Source organism: Nanorana parkeri, unplaced genomic scaffold (assembly GCF_000935625.1).
Source record: "Nanorana parkeri isolate BGI_ZX_2015 unplaced genomic scaffold, ASM93562v1 scaffold676, whole genome shotgun sequence".
NCBI classification, from domain to species: Eukaryota; Metazoa; Chordata; class Amphibia; order Anura; family Dicroglossidae; genus Nanorana; species Nanorana parkeri.
In genome coordinates this window covers 26166-45381 of record NW_017306944.1, presented here as the reverse complement: position 1 = coordinate 45381, position 19216 = coordinate 26166, and the positions used below count along the sequence as shown (strand labels likewise).

The following is a 19216-nucleotide window of genomic DNA, read 5'->3' as shown; positions in this document are numbered from 1 at the left end:
CGCACGGCGTCCATCAGCTTCTCCCGCGGCGCACGCGACGCGGCCTCCTTAAGCCGCGATCATACGAACAGTCGGCGTCCAACTGTTTGTAACAGTGAACGCGGACTGTTCACTATCTGCACTCGACCGGAGCTAAAGTCAGTGAACCACAACAACCTGCATACCTCCACACAGCCGGGACCGCCGACCACCACCAGGACCCACATCATCCAGCTCTCTAGAGGGGAGCCCCGCTTCCATACCATCTGTGGGAGACCCCTGTCACCAACCGCAAGTATCATACTAGCCCTGTTGGGCATTATACAAGGGGTTGTATGGACTGTAACAGAAGGGGGTTTATGTGTCTGGCTTTAGCACTCTACCTTACAGAGACATTACCAGTATACAACATGATACTACTCCTGTGTTTTCCTTAAAGCGACGACACCTGCAACCATACTAATAACATTGCTGTGTACACTGCCTGTCATCTACCAAAGAGGAACTATCCTTAGCTCTTCAGACTAGTGCTGCAGATACCGATACATTGGGGGCAACCCTTCACCTAGCAGGGTGCACTTGGGGTTAGCACTACCGCATAACTACGCCATCTCCTACGGTTCTAAATGATGTTACTGGTCTCATATACATCTCTAATCAATTGAGAGAGTATCCCCGAGACCAACCACTGAGGGAACCGTTCTCGCTTCCCCGCAGTTGTGATCCAAGCTTTAAGGTGCAGAGAAGCTTACAGCTATTCAGGTCTGTGAGCCGAGGTGTCATAATTCTTTTCAGATGACACCTTGGCTCTTTTTTTGTGTTATAACGTGCACAAACTTTCATTTTCTCCTACAAAACCTACTACCACATTTTCCCTCTACAACAATTCTATGGTTCAAAGTTCAGTGGTAAGAGTACAGGTTTGCCATTGTCAAGGTCGCAGGTTCTAATCCAGGGCAAGGAGAATAATGGATAAAGTTTTTTTTTCTTTGCTTTTGAATTGGCATTCTCCTAACATTCCTACCAGACCTAAAAGGTCTGGTATGAATTGGGGGGGAACCTCAGGCTTTTTTTTTTCCATCTTCTGCACACTGTAAAAAAAAAATGTCATTCCCCCGCCTTAATGTCATTTTGCTGCAACGAAATTCGTCCAATAACGAATTTCGTCCATAAACGCATTTCGGCCGGACTACCGCTAACGAATTTCGTCCGAATCCGAAAAACAAAATAATGCAAAGTCCGAATCAAAACGAAACGAAACTAAACAATTTTTTTTTTTTTCAAAACAAAACTAAACAAATTTTTTGCTGGTGCACATGTTTATGAATAACCCTGTATGTCTCTGTTAATGTGTTGATAGTTAGACATGTGTATTACACATTTTCTGCTTAATGTTGATAAATTAGACAACCAGAATGTTTTTATATTGCATCTAGCTAATGAATAATGTTAGACCGGTGTCTAAGGCAAACATGCTGACAGTTTTGATAAGAGACAGTAATATATACATTGATATGTAAAGCTTTAAAAATTGACCTGAGCTGGTTCTTTAACTTGAGTCTCTTTGCCTCACTGACAGATTAAGGCAGTGGTGTAATAATATTCATAACAAACCATGTGGCTGCTATGGGGCCTGGGGTAGGAGGGGGCCCCATTAGGGGAACTGATTGGAAAAATTAAACTATGAGGTTTCCAGCATAGAAGGACTGAAGTCAGAGCTCAGGACTGTCTAGCCACAGATCCTCCTCTGTGCAGTGAGAAGTATTAGGGTTGAAGAGTATATGTGTGTGTGAGCATTAGTTATATGTTATCATAAAAATATAATTATTTGTATTATTCGTGCTACTATAACTTAAATCCCCAGCTCTGCTCCCTTGAAGTGTACTGTCTATATTTGCAGCTCCCTTGTGCTTGATACATACTTTATGTTAAGATCAATGTCAAGTATTGTCACAGTCAACACTGCCAGATGCTATAGAGTTAGCTGGGTGGCCCCAGAGCTTTGCAATGAGGCCCCATTATTTGTAATTATGCCCCTAGATTAAGGGGAGGATTTACTAAAGATGTCTATTTGAAATTAACATAGATTCACTGGTCCAAGGAACCACAAATAAATATTTGGTGAATATTAAACTTGTATCTACATCCTACAGCTTTACCACAATTTTGATGTCCCATGACATAATAGTTCTATACTTACCGGATAAAACACTCCAGTGTTTTTATCTTGGAGGATGAAATTTGGTATTCTTTCCAAGAATGGATCTCTGTAGCCCCACAGTAATTCTTTCACACTTCTGACTTGAAACAATGATGAGTTGGAAGCCTTTATGAAACCATTTATTAATCCTTCTAATCCTGTAAACATGCTCGGGGCAGCCTGTTGTGCACAAATAATAGTAGGTAGTCAGTTAAAAACAAATTTACAATAAATAATAAATCATTAATTTGATGTTCTTAAAGAAGAACTGAATGTATGGGAGTTATTCACTAATGAACCGGAGGAAGTAGCCGTAGCTTTGGCTAATACTTCGGCTCACTTTTGCCACCGGAGCCCTTCAGTTTAGCCAAATGAAGGACTGCTGTACAGGCTATTCACAATAGTCTGTACAGCAGCCAAAGGCACCCGAACGCATATGCTTCAGCTCGACTGAGCCGAACACACAGCTGAAGCGGGGTTCTCACTGCAAAAATAAACCAATTAAAAAAAACAAAAAACAGCGTGGAGTCCCCCTCCTGATTCATACCAAACCCTTTAGGTCTGGTAGGAATGTTAGGAGGGACCTCAAGTTAAAAAGTAAAAAAAGTGTGTGGGGTTCCCCCCAAAAGTAATTGCAGACCCTTTAGGGTTTATTTAAGCCTTTAGTGAATGAGTAGGGGTACAAGTACCACTTACTCATTCACAAGGGGGGCAGCATCTGAGTGCCCGCTTTATCAAAGGGGCTACCCAGATGCAAATAAGCCATCTCTTCCCACAGACCCCCACAACCACCAGGCCAGGGTTGTGGTGGAGGAGGCCCTTGTCCCCATCGGCATGGGGACAGGGTACTTTTATGGTGGGGCCCCTGGAAAAGCACTCTAACAATGCAGGAGTATAGGGGTGAACGGCAGCGAGTGAACTGCTGGACATTCGGCTTAGCTGATCCAGATGTTGGATCGGCTGAGTCGAACGGGTTCTTCTGCTGAGCATGTTTAGCTGAAGCCGGCTGATGTACGGCTAAAATCAGCTATACTCGGCTGAAGTGAATAGCAGAATTGCGTTTGGCTCACTTCACTTCGGCTCAGTTACTCACTTGGCTGCCTTTGGCAGCTTAGTGAGTAACCCCCTATGTATCAAGTGTGCAAGGGCATCTCCACACCCTCGTTAACACTAACTGCATGTAGATAAGCAAAAAAAAATGTTAAAATTACTTTTTCTTCTTGACGTAAGGTTCTAAACAAATAGATTTAGCTTTAAGCCTTACACTGGGGCAATTTTAGCCTTCCCTGGGGCAAGTGGAACTCTAGGAATCTTTTTTTGCTACAAAGTTATCTCTAATGATGATCATGCTATGTGTAGATGTATGCCATTTATTGTAAAAATTCCAGATCCACTGATGATGGAGACTACTGTTAGTGATCTTCTTCTGGTGCTACGACTGAGAGCTGTGGGCCTTGTACAGTGCATGGATCCTGTTGTTCACCTGCCTTTCATTTCCCCTCATCCATTCACAAGATGCCTTGTATGGGTGAACAACAGGGTTTCTGCACTGTGTTAGACTGGCAGCTCCCAGGTGCAACACTAAAAGAAGAGCACTTACAGTAGTTTCTGACATCAGTGAAGCTTGGATTTTTACAGAAAAGTGTAGAGCTTCAAACACAGATTAATTATCATTAGTGGTAACATGCTTGACTTGAAAAAAGCATTTTTTTTTCTGGAGTTCTGCCTAAAATATTCCACCACCAGGGGCTTAAAATAAAAAAAAACAGCTCTGGCGGTATTACTCCCCGCACTGTCCTAAAAAGTAATCTTATTCTGCCACTAGATGTCCTTAGTCTTCTGTGTTGGATGATACTTACTTGGGATATATTGTGATATTGTGAGTGCTGGGTGTTATGGACCTGCCCCCTGAGGTGGCGTAACCATGTCTCCCTGCACCGACCATGTCTGCACTGTTAAGGACCACCCATGGCCAGGAGGAAAGGAAGAGGACCATGGCCATCACAAGACCAGTCTGAAGACATTTGGAAAAGGAAAGTATATATAAAAAAAATACAACAGGGCCTCTGGAGGGGGATGAGCAGGGAACACAGGGGTGCAGAAGGGATGTAGCATAACTTATTTCCTTGTGGTGGTACCTCGAAGGGATGAAGAGAAAGTAAGCAGTAGTTTAATGTTAACATTAATGTGTTTAATTTGCATAAGAATATTATTGTGCTGCTTATAGTACTAAAAACATCTGAATTGTTGAATAATTAATTAATATATTGTGAATGACATCTTACATTGGTAACTTAATTGTTCCTACTTACAGCCACAGCCAGGTTAAGAACTGTATATATATCCTCTTCCGGCCCAACAGATAAATGCCGTTGAAAGATGGCCTCATTTGGCTGGTAAAAAGACACTGTATTATTATTGTTGTTCTGTGTCACATTGCTCTTTGGTACATGCCTGACCCTTTAAAAGATAAATAAAAATGTTTCCGTAAGTGTGGTGAGAAATGCAAAAAATATATACCAATTTCTGTATTTATTCATTTTGAGGAATGTCAGGTTGGAAATATGTGAAGAGCATCCATTGCTGGCTTATTTTTGAATGTTTTTGTTCTGGAGGTATAAACTTTCACCTTTATTCATTATTTGGTGAATGACTGACCTGCATGTATGTCTCAGGTGTACTGTTGACATTTCACAGGCTGCCTGCTTGTCCCGAGTCACTGACTCACTAAATAGAGAAGCATGGACAAGGGAGGCAGGCACAACAATTAAGCAACAGCATCTCTGATATTTCTGTCCTGACAGCTTCCGTTTAAAGTGACACTAAACTCAGAAGTTAAATCTTAAAAATGCATTCAAGTACCTTAACTATTAACAAAAATGTATCTTATTTGTGTATCACAGCTGTAGATCCTCAAATCATCTCTGAATTCATGCTGACGCTGACCATCCTTCTGGAGGGTGGTTCATTTTGTTTCCCATGGTCCCTGTGTGTGTTGTAAAGTAGCCACCACTTCAAGCTCACTCTTGTGATGGGCTACAATCTCACATTTAGTTTACTAATTTGTATTGAGATTGTAGTCCTACATGGGAGCAAGCTTGGAGCAATGGACTATAATGTGACGTTTAGCTTACTAATTTGAATTGAGATTGTAGTCCATCACAGGAGCGAGCTTGGAGTGGTGGCTACTTTACAACACACACAGGTACCATGGGGAACAAAAGTAGCCACCCTCCAGAAGCAAGGACAGTGTCAGCACCAATTCAGAGAGGATTTGAGGATCTACAGGCGAGTGATGCACAAATAAGATACATTTTGTTAACAGGTAAAGTTCTTGAATTTATTTTTTAAGGTTCAACTCCTGAGTTTAGTGACTCTTTAAAGTGGATTCCTGTCTTTATTCCATGCAAATCATGAGTACATAGAAAAAAACCTTATTTAGGTTCGATAAGTTTAGTTTAAAATTTGTATATGCTAAAGAATTCAGGTTTATTAACTTGTATGCATTGACTATACAGTTGTATAAGCTAAAATGCATACTAGGCAACTAGGCATTGCTGATTGTTTAGAATGATGAAAAGTTATACATAACAGAAATAATTTTACCCAAAGTGTCACTAAATTATAAATGCTACCCAACCATTGTTCTTTGTGATGTAGAAAAGTTATGGTCATCCACTCTATGGTCTCTTTTAGATCATTAAGAAGGTTAGGATGTGCCATTTTTAAATATATTAGTCAGTAAGAAAACTATTTAAATATTTTTAAGTTAAGCTATATGAATGGGAACTACTATAAAGTAGGGGTTATCCCAATTTGACTGTAAAAGTAAGTGAAAATACACTTTAATCTTGAAGATAGTGAGGAAGGATTAGAAACCCTGTCAGTTTTTTTTGTTAATTGTGGTCTGTGTCCCCTCTGGTCACCCTCATTATTTGTCCTGGTGACCATTGTTACAAAGACTGAAAGTGGGAAAAATACAAAATTTTGTATTGTCACCTGAAGAGCAATCAAGTGGAAATCTTGTAATGGGGGCACTTGAGTTGTCCCAGTTACAATTGTCTGAAAGGGCATTTCCCTAACTGTGAAAATATTTCATCTCATTTCCTGTTGTGTTTATAAGATCGAAAGTAAAGAAAACTCTCTGCAGCTGCACACAGATCACAAAACAAATTCCGTACTTTATCCAAAATGGGGTAGGTTGGAGATTTTAATTTTAGTTTTAGATAAAATTAAAAGAGAACTATGGGCAAAATAAAAAATATGGTGCTGTCAGTCAAAAGCAGTGCTTGTTTTTGAGAGTTTGACAGTAGATCCATTATTTTTGCACTTCTGGTAACAGGTCAAGCTGTCCATCAAAAGTGTCAGTTACAGTTACAGGATGTCCCAGTCTGCTAAATGGTATGAGCAGCTGTAATCATACAGGATGACAAAGGTCCTGCAGCACTGGGAGTTGGTGAGCAGAAACTGGCAGGATCAGCAAGTATTGATTACATTTTGAGGGCTAGTAAAATCTTCCACCAAATATCTTTTAAATGAGAAAAGTTGGTAACTTGAGAATCTAGTATCCAAAATTAAAACCTAATTTATTTTATGATTTAATAATTGAGGACACGTGGTGCACAGAATCAATGTATGCATGAAAATAAGAGACATTATATAGTTGGGCTAGGTCCCCTGTCTACATAAAATGTAACATTTCATGGTTGGTCAGAGTGCACCATAAATTATGATAATACATTCACTAACAGATCTGCTGTGCAGATTTAACTATGATGTGTTTATTTATTTGTTATTCTTTTAGTGTTATTAATTGGGTCTGCATCATGGCAATGTGATTGCCCCATTTATATAGACAATGGCAGTAAGGAGTCATGTTTGAAGGAGAATTATGGGGATTGTGAAATACACTCTTCCCCATAATAAGAGCCATTGTGTGACACTGAACCTGTCACACATCAGCTATATTGATCAGGAACTGAGTGATCACATATTGCTGATAGCTCATTTCCCAAACTTCTCCCTGGCCCTGCAGAGAGCGGTGACTTCTCCCTGCAGAGAGAGGTGAACCCCACAGGGATTTCCCCCTTCCCCTCTCCATTCCTCCAGTGCTGACTGAAGGGACAGAGGGGGAGGGTGCAGGCACAGCTTGATCTGCCTCTAGAGAGCCAGAGCCTGCTGTCAATCAGGTAGTGGGGTTATCTTACTCCTATTCCTGACATGTCTAGTTTTAGTTATCCATAAAGTGATTTCAGAAAAAAAAAGTATTTTGCTATTTGTTATTACAGTGATTTGTTTAGTTAATATAGTGTGCTTTGTATTCTGTATATGTTGATTTTCAGGTATTTTGACTATTATGTGTGTACTGTCACTATTTTTTGTATTTTACTTTTTCACTATTTTTGTAAATAAACTATCAAATAATTAGCCTAATAAGGGTCTGTTTATTTGGCACAAGAACAGTGCCAACCCTGTTCTTATGAAAACCTTCAGTAGTTATGTAAAGCCCATCATCAGTTTGCCCAAGAATATATATATATTCTTACAAATATGCGTAAGGTCCTTTTTGTTCTAAATTTGGTTTCCCTCCTACTAAAACGTCATCTGGATTTGTTACATGGAAAATCCAAAAATATCTATAGACTGGACTTCCAGGCTTGATCCAGTTTTCATAAGCAATAGTTCCATCCTCAATGACCGCTTCCTAATGAAAAAAAAAACAAGCAAATAGTATTTTTCTGATAAAGACATTCATTCAAAAACTCTCCAACAGTGACTTAAAATTAAAAACAAATTTTTAGTAAAGTCAAGAAGGGATAAAATGTCTGAAATTGTTTTTAGAAATAATCCTGCTTTTCTGTCACAGTGACATCGACATCCTCGGTTTAAGGAAAAATCTTCTCGACTAGGTCATAAACAGACATGTTAACATTTCCCCACTGTATCCAAAACTAAATAACTAAAAATAAATGGAGCTAAGTTTTAAGAATGACCATGATGAAAAAACAGTTTACTGGTTTTTAGCTGATTCTCCAATGCTTTAGGTTCACTGGCCTGAGAATAGTCTGGGCTGTCCTTTACTGCCTTTGTAAAGCTCTCTACATATTTATAGGATAATTATACCTCAACAAATGTTAACAGCATTTAAATGGCTAATCCATTATCTTCTAAAAAGCCCTGATATAAGAATCTATTTAACTGGTGCAACACCTATTTCGCCCATGATGCCCAGGTCATGAGTTTCCTCTCCTGGTTCCCAGTGCTCCCAACCATCGCTAATAGGTTTTTGTAGAAAATGAAGTGTGCTCTGTGTTGAATTATTATTCTCTGTAAAGCTGTACATGGTTCTATTTTGTTCAACCCATGAGCTGAAAAAAATTATTCCTCCATCAATGCTTATGAGCATTGATAGATGAATCCCCCGCTGCTGCTGTCAGCATACCTGAATGGAGCTAGCAGCTTAGTAGCTGCTAGCTCTATTCAGCTGAGATCGAGGGATGCTGGGGGGAGGTGATAACAGCTGATTCCATTCAGCGAAATTCAAGCATGTATACCCCGCTTTAGTCCCTTCTAGTCTGTTTCACCCAACAGTACCAAAGGCTGGGCAGAGCAGCTGCAACAGTAAAGCTGGCTGATGTAAAAAGAGCAACAAAAACAAGTGTTGTGTTACTAAAACGTTTTTTTTCTAATGACTTTTTAAAAATACAATATACTATACTTTAACATTTGTAATGTAGAATTATCCTTTCATAATGAAGTATGATCCATTTTCTGGGGGTTGATCATTCAGAAATTTACCTTTTCTGCCTTTTTTGGCCAGATTTAGGGACTTATGTGTAACAAACCATGCTGCTAAGGGATTTAAACGTATGAAGATGAGTTTTCAGCTAGGATCATCACCAAATTATTTTTTTATATAAAACACAGGTAACACAGCGGACGGAAAAATATTAAAATGCATATTATAGCCCTTGGGTGGAATAACTGCTCAGTCTGTGGCATTGAATCACCCATGCATGCAAAACTGTGTTTTGGTTTCCTTACATGAATCCTGACACAACATTTTAATGAGATACAAATAAGTGCTTTGACTAGGCTAATACATAACCCTCTGCTTTATTTGTTTGAGCCATCCCTTGGTGGCTTTGCTCTAGCGCTTCAGATCATGTTAGTGTTGAAAGATACATTTCTAGGTCAACATTAACTTTTAGGCAGATGGGCTCATATAAGCAAAGTTTGATGTGATACAGAATTCATAGCTGACTTGATGACTGCAAGCTGCTCTGTCCCTGAAGCAGCAAAGCAACCCTCAATCATAATATTTCCAGCTCCCTGCTTCACAGTTGGTTTGAGGTTCTTGTCCTCAAATGCTGTCATCCCTTTGTGGCAAACTCTGTCTACTATTACTGTGGGCAAACATTTGACTCATCAGTCCACATCACATTGCTCCAAAAGGCCTGGACTTTTCCTATATGTGCAATGGCAAAATGTACTCTTGCTCTAATGTTCTTTTTGAATAGAAAATGCTTTTTCCTGGCTCATCTCCCATGCAGGTTAAATTGATTCAATCTCTTTCTGATTGCAGATGCATGCACTTTGCCACCAACGGTTGGGAGTGTTACCTGCAGATCCCACATTGACATTTGTTATACTTTTGAAATTTTTAGCATCAAAGGTCAGTTCATTATTTGTTGATCAGGTATTGCAGTTGAGAAATTTCCAATGACCTCCAATGACTAACTGTAACATTTTGGATCCCCCTTCACTTGCTGCTTCTGTAACAACTGGCACTGTCAAAAATGTACAGAGATTCCAACCCTTACCAAGTTCCACTATAACTAATAAACAGCTTCTGATATGATAAGATTGGTCCTGACTGTGCACATCTTGTGGAAAGCAAATTGAAAAGGAGATTAAAGTTGTCTGTAGCTCATGAGTCACTGCTGGACATTTATCAAAATGTTCTTATTGTTTGCAGTTTGTAATCTGTCACATCTTTTATTTTAAAAGGCAAATGAGGGGCCAATTTATTTTCAGTGTGTCATTGCTTTAATAAATGTTCCCTGTGAATAGACAGATATCTGGATGCATTTAAAAAGCTCTCCTAAACCTTTTGTTTATTTCAAGAACAGATGAGAGGCTAAATTACCTCACATATTGAGGATGATTTACTAAAGAGGTTCACAATCCTCACTAAAGAAATTGTGTGAATATTTACATCAATTTTCCAAATATGTGAAAAGCAAATCTGTGTTCACTTTGAATGGCCTATCATGTGCAGATGAGTTTTTCATGACTGGACAAATTAAGTGAATATTCACACATTTTTTTAGTGAAGATAACATCTGCAAATAGCAAACAGTCACTATGTGGCCACACAAATCTGTCACTTTGGGCGCAAAACAGACAGACAGATTCATGTTAGCATTTTAGAACACAAATTGCATAATTATTAACGCATGTGTGCTTTAAAGTAGTATTAAACTCTCAAATCTTTTTCAATATTTAATCCAGATCAAATATAAATTGCCCAGCAAAAGTATGTCTTTACATTTTTGCCCAAGCACTTACAGCCATCATGTTTCCGAACAGCTGTCTCCAATTTCCTCAGCTCAGCTTCCCTGAACTTCTGTCCAGTACAAGATCACAAGGGACAGGACGGGAGAGCAGGAAGGAGGAGAATAGCTGGCTTTGCTGTGTCTGTGTGTTTGTGGAGACACAGTTTACTAGCACTCACAAGGGGGCTTCATAGGAACCTGCAGGGGAGAGGAGCCACCCTAAAACAGGATATCAGGGCCAGTTCTCAAGGGACCAGCTGATTCTGCAGGAAACTAATACTTTTAAATATCAAGAAGCAGCTTTCATTTGAATGGTTTAATCAGCATCAAATCAGAGAACCTTTTGACTTTAATAACCCTTTAATAAAGGTTATTATTATTATATATAATATATTCAAATTATAATTCCACAGAAAACATTATATTCACTGTACAGTTAAGGATAAAATACCCATCTTGGTACATATATTTCCTGGTGCTCTCTTGTGTTGCACTGCAGTCATTTGTACATGATACCAATGAAGAACAAAACAGGTTTCATATCAACCTGCTTTGAAGGATGTATGGAGTGCATCATCATAAGGCTAAACTTAGACTCCAAGAAATTGTGTTGTATTTTTCTAAATTATTTATTAATAGCTTTACTGTGCATGACTATTGTCAGACACTTCTATGTTAACAACCCCATGTGCATGTAAGCTGTTTATATAATAATATAAAGAAACAGTGGGGTACATCACTTGAAGGAATGAGCTAAGGTAAGCGTTAAACTGAGCTGGATTTCTAGCTCTCTGTTGTCACCTCTGTTAGTGTTATCACTTTTGCTACTAGAAATACTGTTGCGTCTATTTCCTGCTACTTCTATTACTGCTGCTACTATTCCCACTACTGTGAGTAGGTGATAATTATTTTATATCTATTAGCGGACTAAATAATACCTTTTAAGTAATTAAGTCTGTCAAAGTTAAATATTCTGGTAACATTGAAATAATCCATAGCTTTTTAGGAGGTTGTGGTGGGTTGTACTTTCTTTAAATACACTATATAATAACAAGATTTAAAGTATAATACTGTATTACCTCCATACATAGCATTAACTGTATTGCATAAAGTACAAAATATTTATAGAGAATTCTCATGTGATACTCAAAGAAAGTTAAAAAAAAAAGTTTGTAATGTATTAGGCAGTAAGCACGCGGTCATTTAAAAAATACCAGATGCTATTTAAAGGCTTTAAATTATCACAGCATAAATTATGGCATAAAATTCAGAAAAATGACATTGTAAACCCAAGCTACAACCAAGTTAGCACGTATAGTTATAAGAGGCTCCATGCATTTACAGGTATTAGTTAACAGCAAGCTGGTAATATTTAAATAATGTACAATGGTTGCTATATCAATAAGTAATGGCATAGGAAGAAATAATAAGCATACTGTACCGTGTTTATTTTACCCTCAATTATTAAATCTCCCGCAGGAAACAGGACTCCTCCAAGGATAGCCAACAGTCCTCCAACCACTGATCCCACTATTAGCCAGCATTTCTTATTGCAGCACATGTTGTTTGTTGTTAAAGTGAATCCAAACAGGGTTGTGAGGCAGATCAAAACGTATCAGTTCTTTATATAGTGCATTTTTGTACCATGATAGATAATTCATGCATTACCACTAACTACAGTGATAAAGAAAGTCCAGTCTGTCATTAACGACCAAAGTTCAAGAAATCCCAAGTCTAAGATAAGATAATAGGTTCTGCAAACACTATAGTTTGCTTCATTACATTGGATTTTAAAGATACAGTAAAGATTCATAATAGACTGTATGTGGTGTTATTTAAAACAGTACGGGGGTAATTTATCAAAACTGGAGCAGAGAGAATCTGGAGCAGTTGTCCATAGAAACGGATACGTTTCTATCTTCAGTTTGTTCAGTTTAGCTTTGAAAATGAAAGATAGAAGCGGATTGGTTGCAAAGGCTTACTGCTCCATATTCTGTATGCTCTAGTATTGATAAATTCCCCCTCAGTATATTTTTGGGGAAAAGATATCCCCATGCAGAAAAAAAGCACAGCTTTTCTAGAAAAGGGTGAAGAATGTGTATGATGTTTCTGTGAACATTACAGATCCAACTCCAGTTTTGACTTTTATGTAAAATTGCAATGAATAGCCTACTGGATGAGTTTTCACAAACTTTAAACTCTTAAAGTTTAAACCTTCCAAGGTTCTCTTGGAAGAGGCAGTCAGAGTACTTTTTATCTTTTGTTGCTCATGAGCAATACTATCACTGAGTAGTTCTAAGACCGAAAACTTTTCTGGCTTACAGTATACAGTATGTGCAGTATATAGATTATAGCAACACATCAGTGATCCCCAAACATATAGCCTTTCCCAAAAGTTGTGCTTCATTCTTAGAATGTTAAGTTCCTCCTGTCAAAAATGTCTAATAATACAGCCTCTATATCCAGCACTCTTGGGATGCTGTATATGGATGCAAAAGAGGCTTCCATTTGTTGTCTGGCTATGGTAAACTAGTAATGTTGCCTTTTATAGTCAGAGACGACTACTTGCGGCCAGCAAAAAATGTAAATAATGCAAAATAATCCTTTCGAGGGTGTGCCATCATCGGTCTAAGAAAAATCAATCTAACAGATGCACATACAAAACACAATTATTTTTATAAATATATCTCCTTTTGTTTACTGTAACAAAGAAAAAGCATCATTCCTGTTTTCTCTTTCAGTTATATACTGGATAAAAAAAAATGTTTCTTATGGATATTGTGGAAAACTGTGGATTGCACAAGTAGTGATAAAGCATTTTATTGAAAAGGGGTGTTTTGAACCGTAATTTGTATAAATAAATATTGTGACAAAAATTATTACATCCACATGATAAAGTCCCAGAGTTTAAATCTGCTAATTTTTTTTGAGGAACACTTCCCCCACAAAGTAAGTATTATATTCATTCTGAAAAAAAAGATCAGATGTTGTTATTAAAAAGTATGCCAGCAGAGAATGAATGCAGCAGATCTAACAACTGATTGGAAATGATGGGGTTGATTCACTAAAGGCAAATCGGCTGTTCACTTGGCAAGTGAATGGGCACTTTGCAAGGGAAGATTCCCCTTAGTTTAGTGAATGAGGTGAAGCACTGCTGACTTCCATCATCCATTCATGTGCAAGCAATAATACAATTTTTTTTTCTTGCTCGTGATTGGGTATTCTTAGCAAAGTGAAATATCACCTCATTCACCAAGCTAAAGGAAACTTCCCCTGCAAAGTGAAAATTCCCTTGCCAAGTGAACAGCCGATTTGCCTTTAGTAAATCAACCCCAATGTCTCCAAAATGTCCAACTAGATGTACACTATATTACCAAAAGTATTGGGACGCCTGCCTTTACACGCACGTGAACTTTAATGGCATCCCAGTCTTAGTCCGTAGGGTTCAATATTGAGTTGGCCCACCCTTTGCAGCTATAACAGCTTCAACTCCTCTGGGAAGGCGTCCAAAAGGTTTAGGAGTGTGTCTATGAGAATGATTGACCATCCTTCCAGAAGCGCATTTGTGAGGTCAAGTACTGATGCTGGACGAGAAGGCTTGGCTCGCAGTCTCCGCTCTAATTAATCCCAAAGTGGTTCTATCGGGTTGAGGTCAGGACTCTGTGCAGGCCAGTCAAGTTCCTCCACCCCAAACTCGCTCATCCATGTCTTTAAGGACCTTGCCTTATGCACTGGTGCGCAGTCATATTGGAACAGGAAGGTGCCATCCCCAAACTGTTGCCACAAAGTTGGGAGCATGAAATTGTCCAAAATGTCTTGGTATGCTGATGCCTTAAGAGTTCCCTTCACTGGAACTGTTGCAGTTGCTTCCACTTTGTTATAATACCAATAACAGGTGACTGTGGAATATTTAGTAGCAAGGAAATTTCACGGAACACCTGAATCCAATGATTTGGAGGGGTGTCACAATACTTTTGGTAATATAGTGTATATATATATATATACATATATTGTGTGGCACTGTCAGCATATCACTTCCCTTCTTCTCCATCATTGCATGATACAGTACAGATACAGTACAGAAGTGATGGAGAAGAAGGGGAGTGATATACTGATAGTAGTATCTGTGACTGTGTGTGATGCCTGTGTACCCTCCTGCCTCCATAGTACTCCACACTAAAAAATGTATTAACCCTTGCACAGCGCGCCCTGGTTACTATTTAAACCGGCGGGGGCTGTTACTTGTCCGGCACCGGCGTGATGAGGGGACAAGTTATTTTTCAAGCCCCGTAAATTATAGTAAAAAAAGGTATGTGGGGGGGATGCTCAATGGGGACAGTATGGAGTCCATATTGTTCCCATTGAGCATCCCCCCACATACTTTTTTGTACACGGCCTGCCGGGAGCTTTACAGTCAAGCGATGGAGCGTCTCTAGACGCTCCAGCTAGAGAAGCTGATGAAGCAGATCTCTGCTTCATCAGCTTCTCTAGGTGTCCCTAGGTGACATTAGGGGTCTGGGAGACCCCTGATGTCTCAATAAAGAGGACCTGTCATGTAAATTGGCTATCACATAGGGGGCTTCTTAGCCCCCCATGTAATAGCAATAAAGTTGTGTGTACAAAAAAAAAGTAATACAAAAATTAAAGAATCATAATAAAGAAGCATAAAACAATTAAAAAAGAAAACATTTTAATTCCCCGCCCCCCACATACACACGCAGATATGCGTCGGGTGCGCCTACGTGTGAAAACGACGATTGCGCCTATTGTGCCGCACATGTTACATATCGCCGCAAACGTCGTAGTGAGAGCAATAATTTTAGAGCCATTAATCACTGATAACACTAAACTGATGAGCAGCAAAAGCATTATGGGCGTTTTTTCGATTTTGCGGGCGCACGCAATTTTAAGGCTTGACATGTTTGGTGTCTATTTACCCGAAGTGATCCCGAATTTTATGTTTTACTAAAAATATGGGTAAGAATAAATGTTTTATAACATAACGTAGGGAAACTTTTTTTTTTTTTTTTTTACATTTATGGTACTTTTTTCATTATATAGTAAAAAAAAAATAACCCCCCGTGGGGTCACAAAAGAAAGCTCTATCTTTCCCCAAAATTTTTTAACATAAATTGCAAGGCTGTAGTCCGGTCATGCTGACTGGTGAAATGTTTGACTGACTGGTAAGACACCGTCAAATTTTTCAAGCCCTGTGTATATATATATTATCCATACACAGGAAAGTAACACCTTTGGAACTATTTGTATTCCACGAGTCTACAATGATTAGATTTTGGACTCTAAACATACAGAGGGCCCTGTAAGTTTTTTCAAGCTTTTAATGAAAGGTGATATACAGGGCAGGTGCAAGGATTTTTGCCTACACAGCGTGCCCTCCGATTGCTGCTTCAAACATTTTTTAAAAAGGTTAGAAAAAAAACATTTTTAGTTTTGGTTTCGGCCTAACATTATATTTTTAATTTCTGTTTTGTTTCGGTTTTGAAATTTCCTTTTTGGTGCACCTCTAATTTTTTTTCTTTTTTGTTTTTCTAATCTACATTTTTTTACTTTTTTAGATTTTTATTTATCTTATTAGCTTTTACTTTTTATAATTTATTTATCTTATTTTTTTATTTGTTAAAATGTTTTTATTATTTGTTACTTTTTTTAATCTTACTATCTTTTACTTTTATAATTTTTATTGGGTTTTTTTACATATTTTTTCATAATTTTTATTTATTTTATAATGTTTTATCAATTATCTGATTTTCTAACAATGCCTTTTTGTAACCATGGCATATTTAGCAGCATTGAGTGCATTTTGTGCATAGTTTATGTACAGAAAACACTAAAAATATAATTTGTCCTTCTTGTGCCTGGTCCTCTGCTTTTTTTCAGCATTTTTTTACTATTACAACACTGATCATGTAAACATGGCAGGGAGAATTTCCCACATAGCACTGTGGCAGCAAGTAAAAAAGTTAAATATTTCAATGTATTTCTTAACCCCTAACCAAACAAGCATTTTAACCCAAGTCACCTGTGAATGGGGTTACATAGTTACATAGTACTTGAGGTTGAATAAAGACATAAGTCCATCAAGTCCAACCTATTGTGTGTATGCATTTATGTTTGAGCAGGTGTGTGCGTGTATATGAGTCCATGGGTGATCTTGTTCTTAGCAGTACCTGTACCCCTGTATATTATGCTCTCCGAGGAACTCGTCCAGGAGTCTCTTGAATGCTTCCACACTCTTAGCTGAGATCACTTCCTGCGGCAGCGAGGTACAGACCTTAACCACTCTAACTGTGAAGAACCCCTTGCGCCCTTTGTGTTGAAATTTTTTTTCCACCAATTTTTGTTGGTGGCCTTTGGTCTTTGTTACGGAGCTAACCGTTAACAGTTTGTGAACAGTGTTGCTGTCACCACTGCACAGTTTATACAGGAATAGCATGTCCCCCCTTAATCTCCTAACCTCCAACGAGAACATATTTAATTTTAACAGCCTTGTTTCATAGTTCAGGTCCTCGAACCCCTTAACAAGTTTGGTTGCCCTCCTCTGGACTTTTTCCAGCTCAAGGACATCTTTTCTGAGTATTGTTGACCAAAACTGGACCGCATACTCCAGATGTGGCCGAACCAGTGATCTGTAAAGTGGCAAAATATAGATGTGCAATACATTCCCTTCTTAATGCAATACAGGACTCTGCTAGCTTTGTGAGATCTCACAAATTCCTACATGAGACTCATGCAATTGCTGCAGATGGGGGGCACTGTATTATGCAATAACAGCAATGTGGAACCAGAGTCAATCAAGCAATGTAGATCCAGAATCAATCACGATAGCTGATGTCCGTTGACACCGCAATGCTATCCCACCGCTACTCCTGGTGCAGATAATAGTTCCCTGGCACTGCTGGAATGTAAGCACAAATGTTGGGGAACTTGGGAGACATCAGTGCTAAACTGCTACACTTTATACTTTCCAAAAACATTACAGAAAAATTACATTCCAACACTAAAGTGTAGATTCCATAGCAAAGTACACTGGTTAATAAATTCAGAATAGAATCAAGTAACCTGTGCATTCCAGGTACATAATATCTACCATAATAATACAGCCTAGTTGTCCACACATGATTGATGTGCATGTGTATACATATATCCATTAGTAATTCAGCCCCAGAGTTATACACAGCACAAAAATGAAAGCTGGGATATAACTGGCTGCTTTGGGCAACATCTCAAATCTGCTTTTTTTTAGTTGGCATACGTGCATTAAGGAAATATGTTTTTTTTTGTTCTTTACATAAGACACTGTTTAGCTAACTATGGTAGTTGCAGAACCAATGCTTCCATATCACATATTTCTGTATATCCTGTGACAAAGATTAAATATAGCATTTTCCATGTATGCATTTATAGGTCCTTTTTAACTTATGTAATTGCAAGTAAGTTCATAAAGAGTTTTATCCATTTAGACTTACATTGTGTTCACTGATTTTGTAAACTCTTGCTTAAGCAACCCCTGATTACTTATGTTGGACCAGTATCGTTTATACTTATTGTTGCTCAGTACATTTACTGATTGACTAAATAATATAATGGTGACATCTGGTGGTCATATGTTAGTATTACACAAGCTGCACCTAGAATTGATAGGTTAAAAGGTAACAACTTACAGTGCTATCCAATTGAAGTGTTGATAACAACTGCAATAACAAGTACAATTGTCACCTAAATATTATTAAAGTGACACTAAACTCAGGAGTTAAATCTTAAAAATGCATTCAAGTACCTAAACTAATAACAATGATGTGTCTTATTTGTGTGTCACTTAGCTGTGGATCCTCAAATCATCCCTGAATTAGTGCTGACACTGTCCTACCTACTGGAGGGGGGCTACTTTTGTTCCCCATGGTCCTATGTGTGTTGTAAGGTAGCCCTGATCCGAGATCACTCCCATGATGGACTACAAGCTCAATACAAACTACTAAACTAAATGTGAGTTTGTAGTCCATCATGGGAGCGAGCTTGGAGCAGTGGCTACTTTACAATACACACATAGGACCATGGGGAACAAAAGTAGCCACCCTCCAGAAGGAGATGCTTTAAGGATCTATAGTTTAATGCATTTTTAAGATTTAACTCCTGTTATTTGAATGCTTAGCTAAACCCTAACAATGAACTTCTCTTATTTGCTCTCTTTTCATCTGGCAAACAGATACATATACAATTGAAAGTGTTTTATGATATCTGTATAAGTTTAAAAAAAAATCCCGGTTGATCCTGCCAGAAATCTTGTAAGCTGATAATGTCTTATGCTGACTGTTATTAATTACATAGTTTTCAGCTTTCTCTAAGGACTACAGAACCATGTCCGTATATGTTATGAATAATAGGAGAGGGGATGTGTTCCTTGTTCGTATCTTATTTCTCTTGTTATCATGCAGAAGGGTAAGTAACCATTGTCATCCTA

The 19216-nt window shown here is 38.3% G+C and overlaps 1 protein-coding gene across 1 annotated transcript in view; it reads right to left on the bottom strand.

The window, feature by feature from the left end:
- CD36 (CD36 molecule) overlaps positions 1–12298 on the bottom strand; it is a 65072-nt gene extending 52774 nt beyond the window's left edge. Inside the window, exons 1-4 of the mRNA XM_018563564.1 lie at positions 12179–12298; positions 7726–7883; positions 4492–4639; positions 2180–2359 (exon numbers count right to left, since the gene is read on the bottom strand). Coding sequence (XP_018419066.1) covers positions 2180–2359; positions 4492–4639; positions 7726–7883; positions 12179–12298 — 606 coding nt within the window. The remainder of the gene's footprint in view (positions 1–2179; positions 2360–4491; positions 4640–7725; positions 7884–12178) is intronic.
- Positions 12299–19216: the final 6918 nt, after the last annotated feature.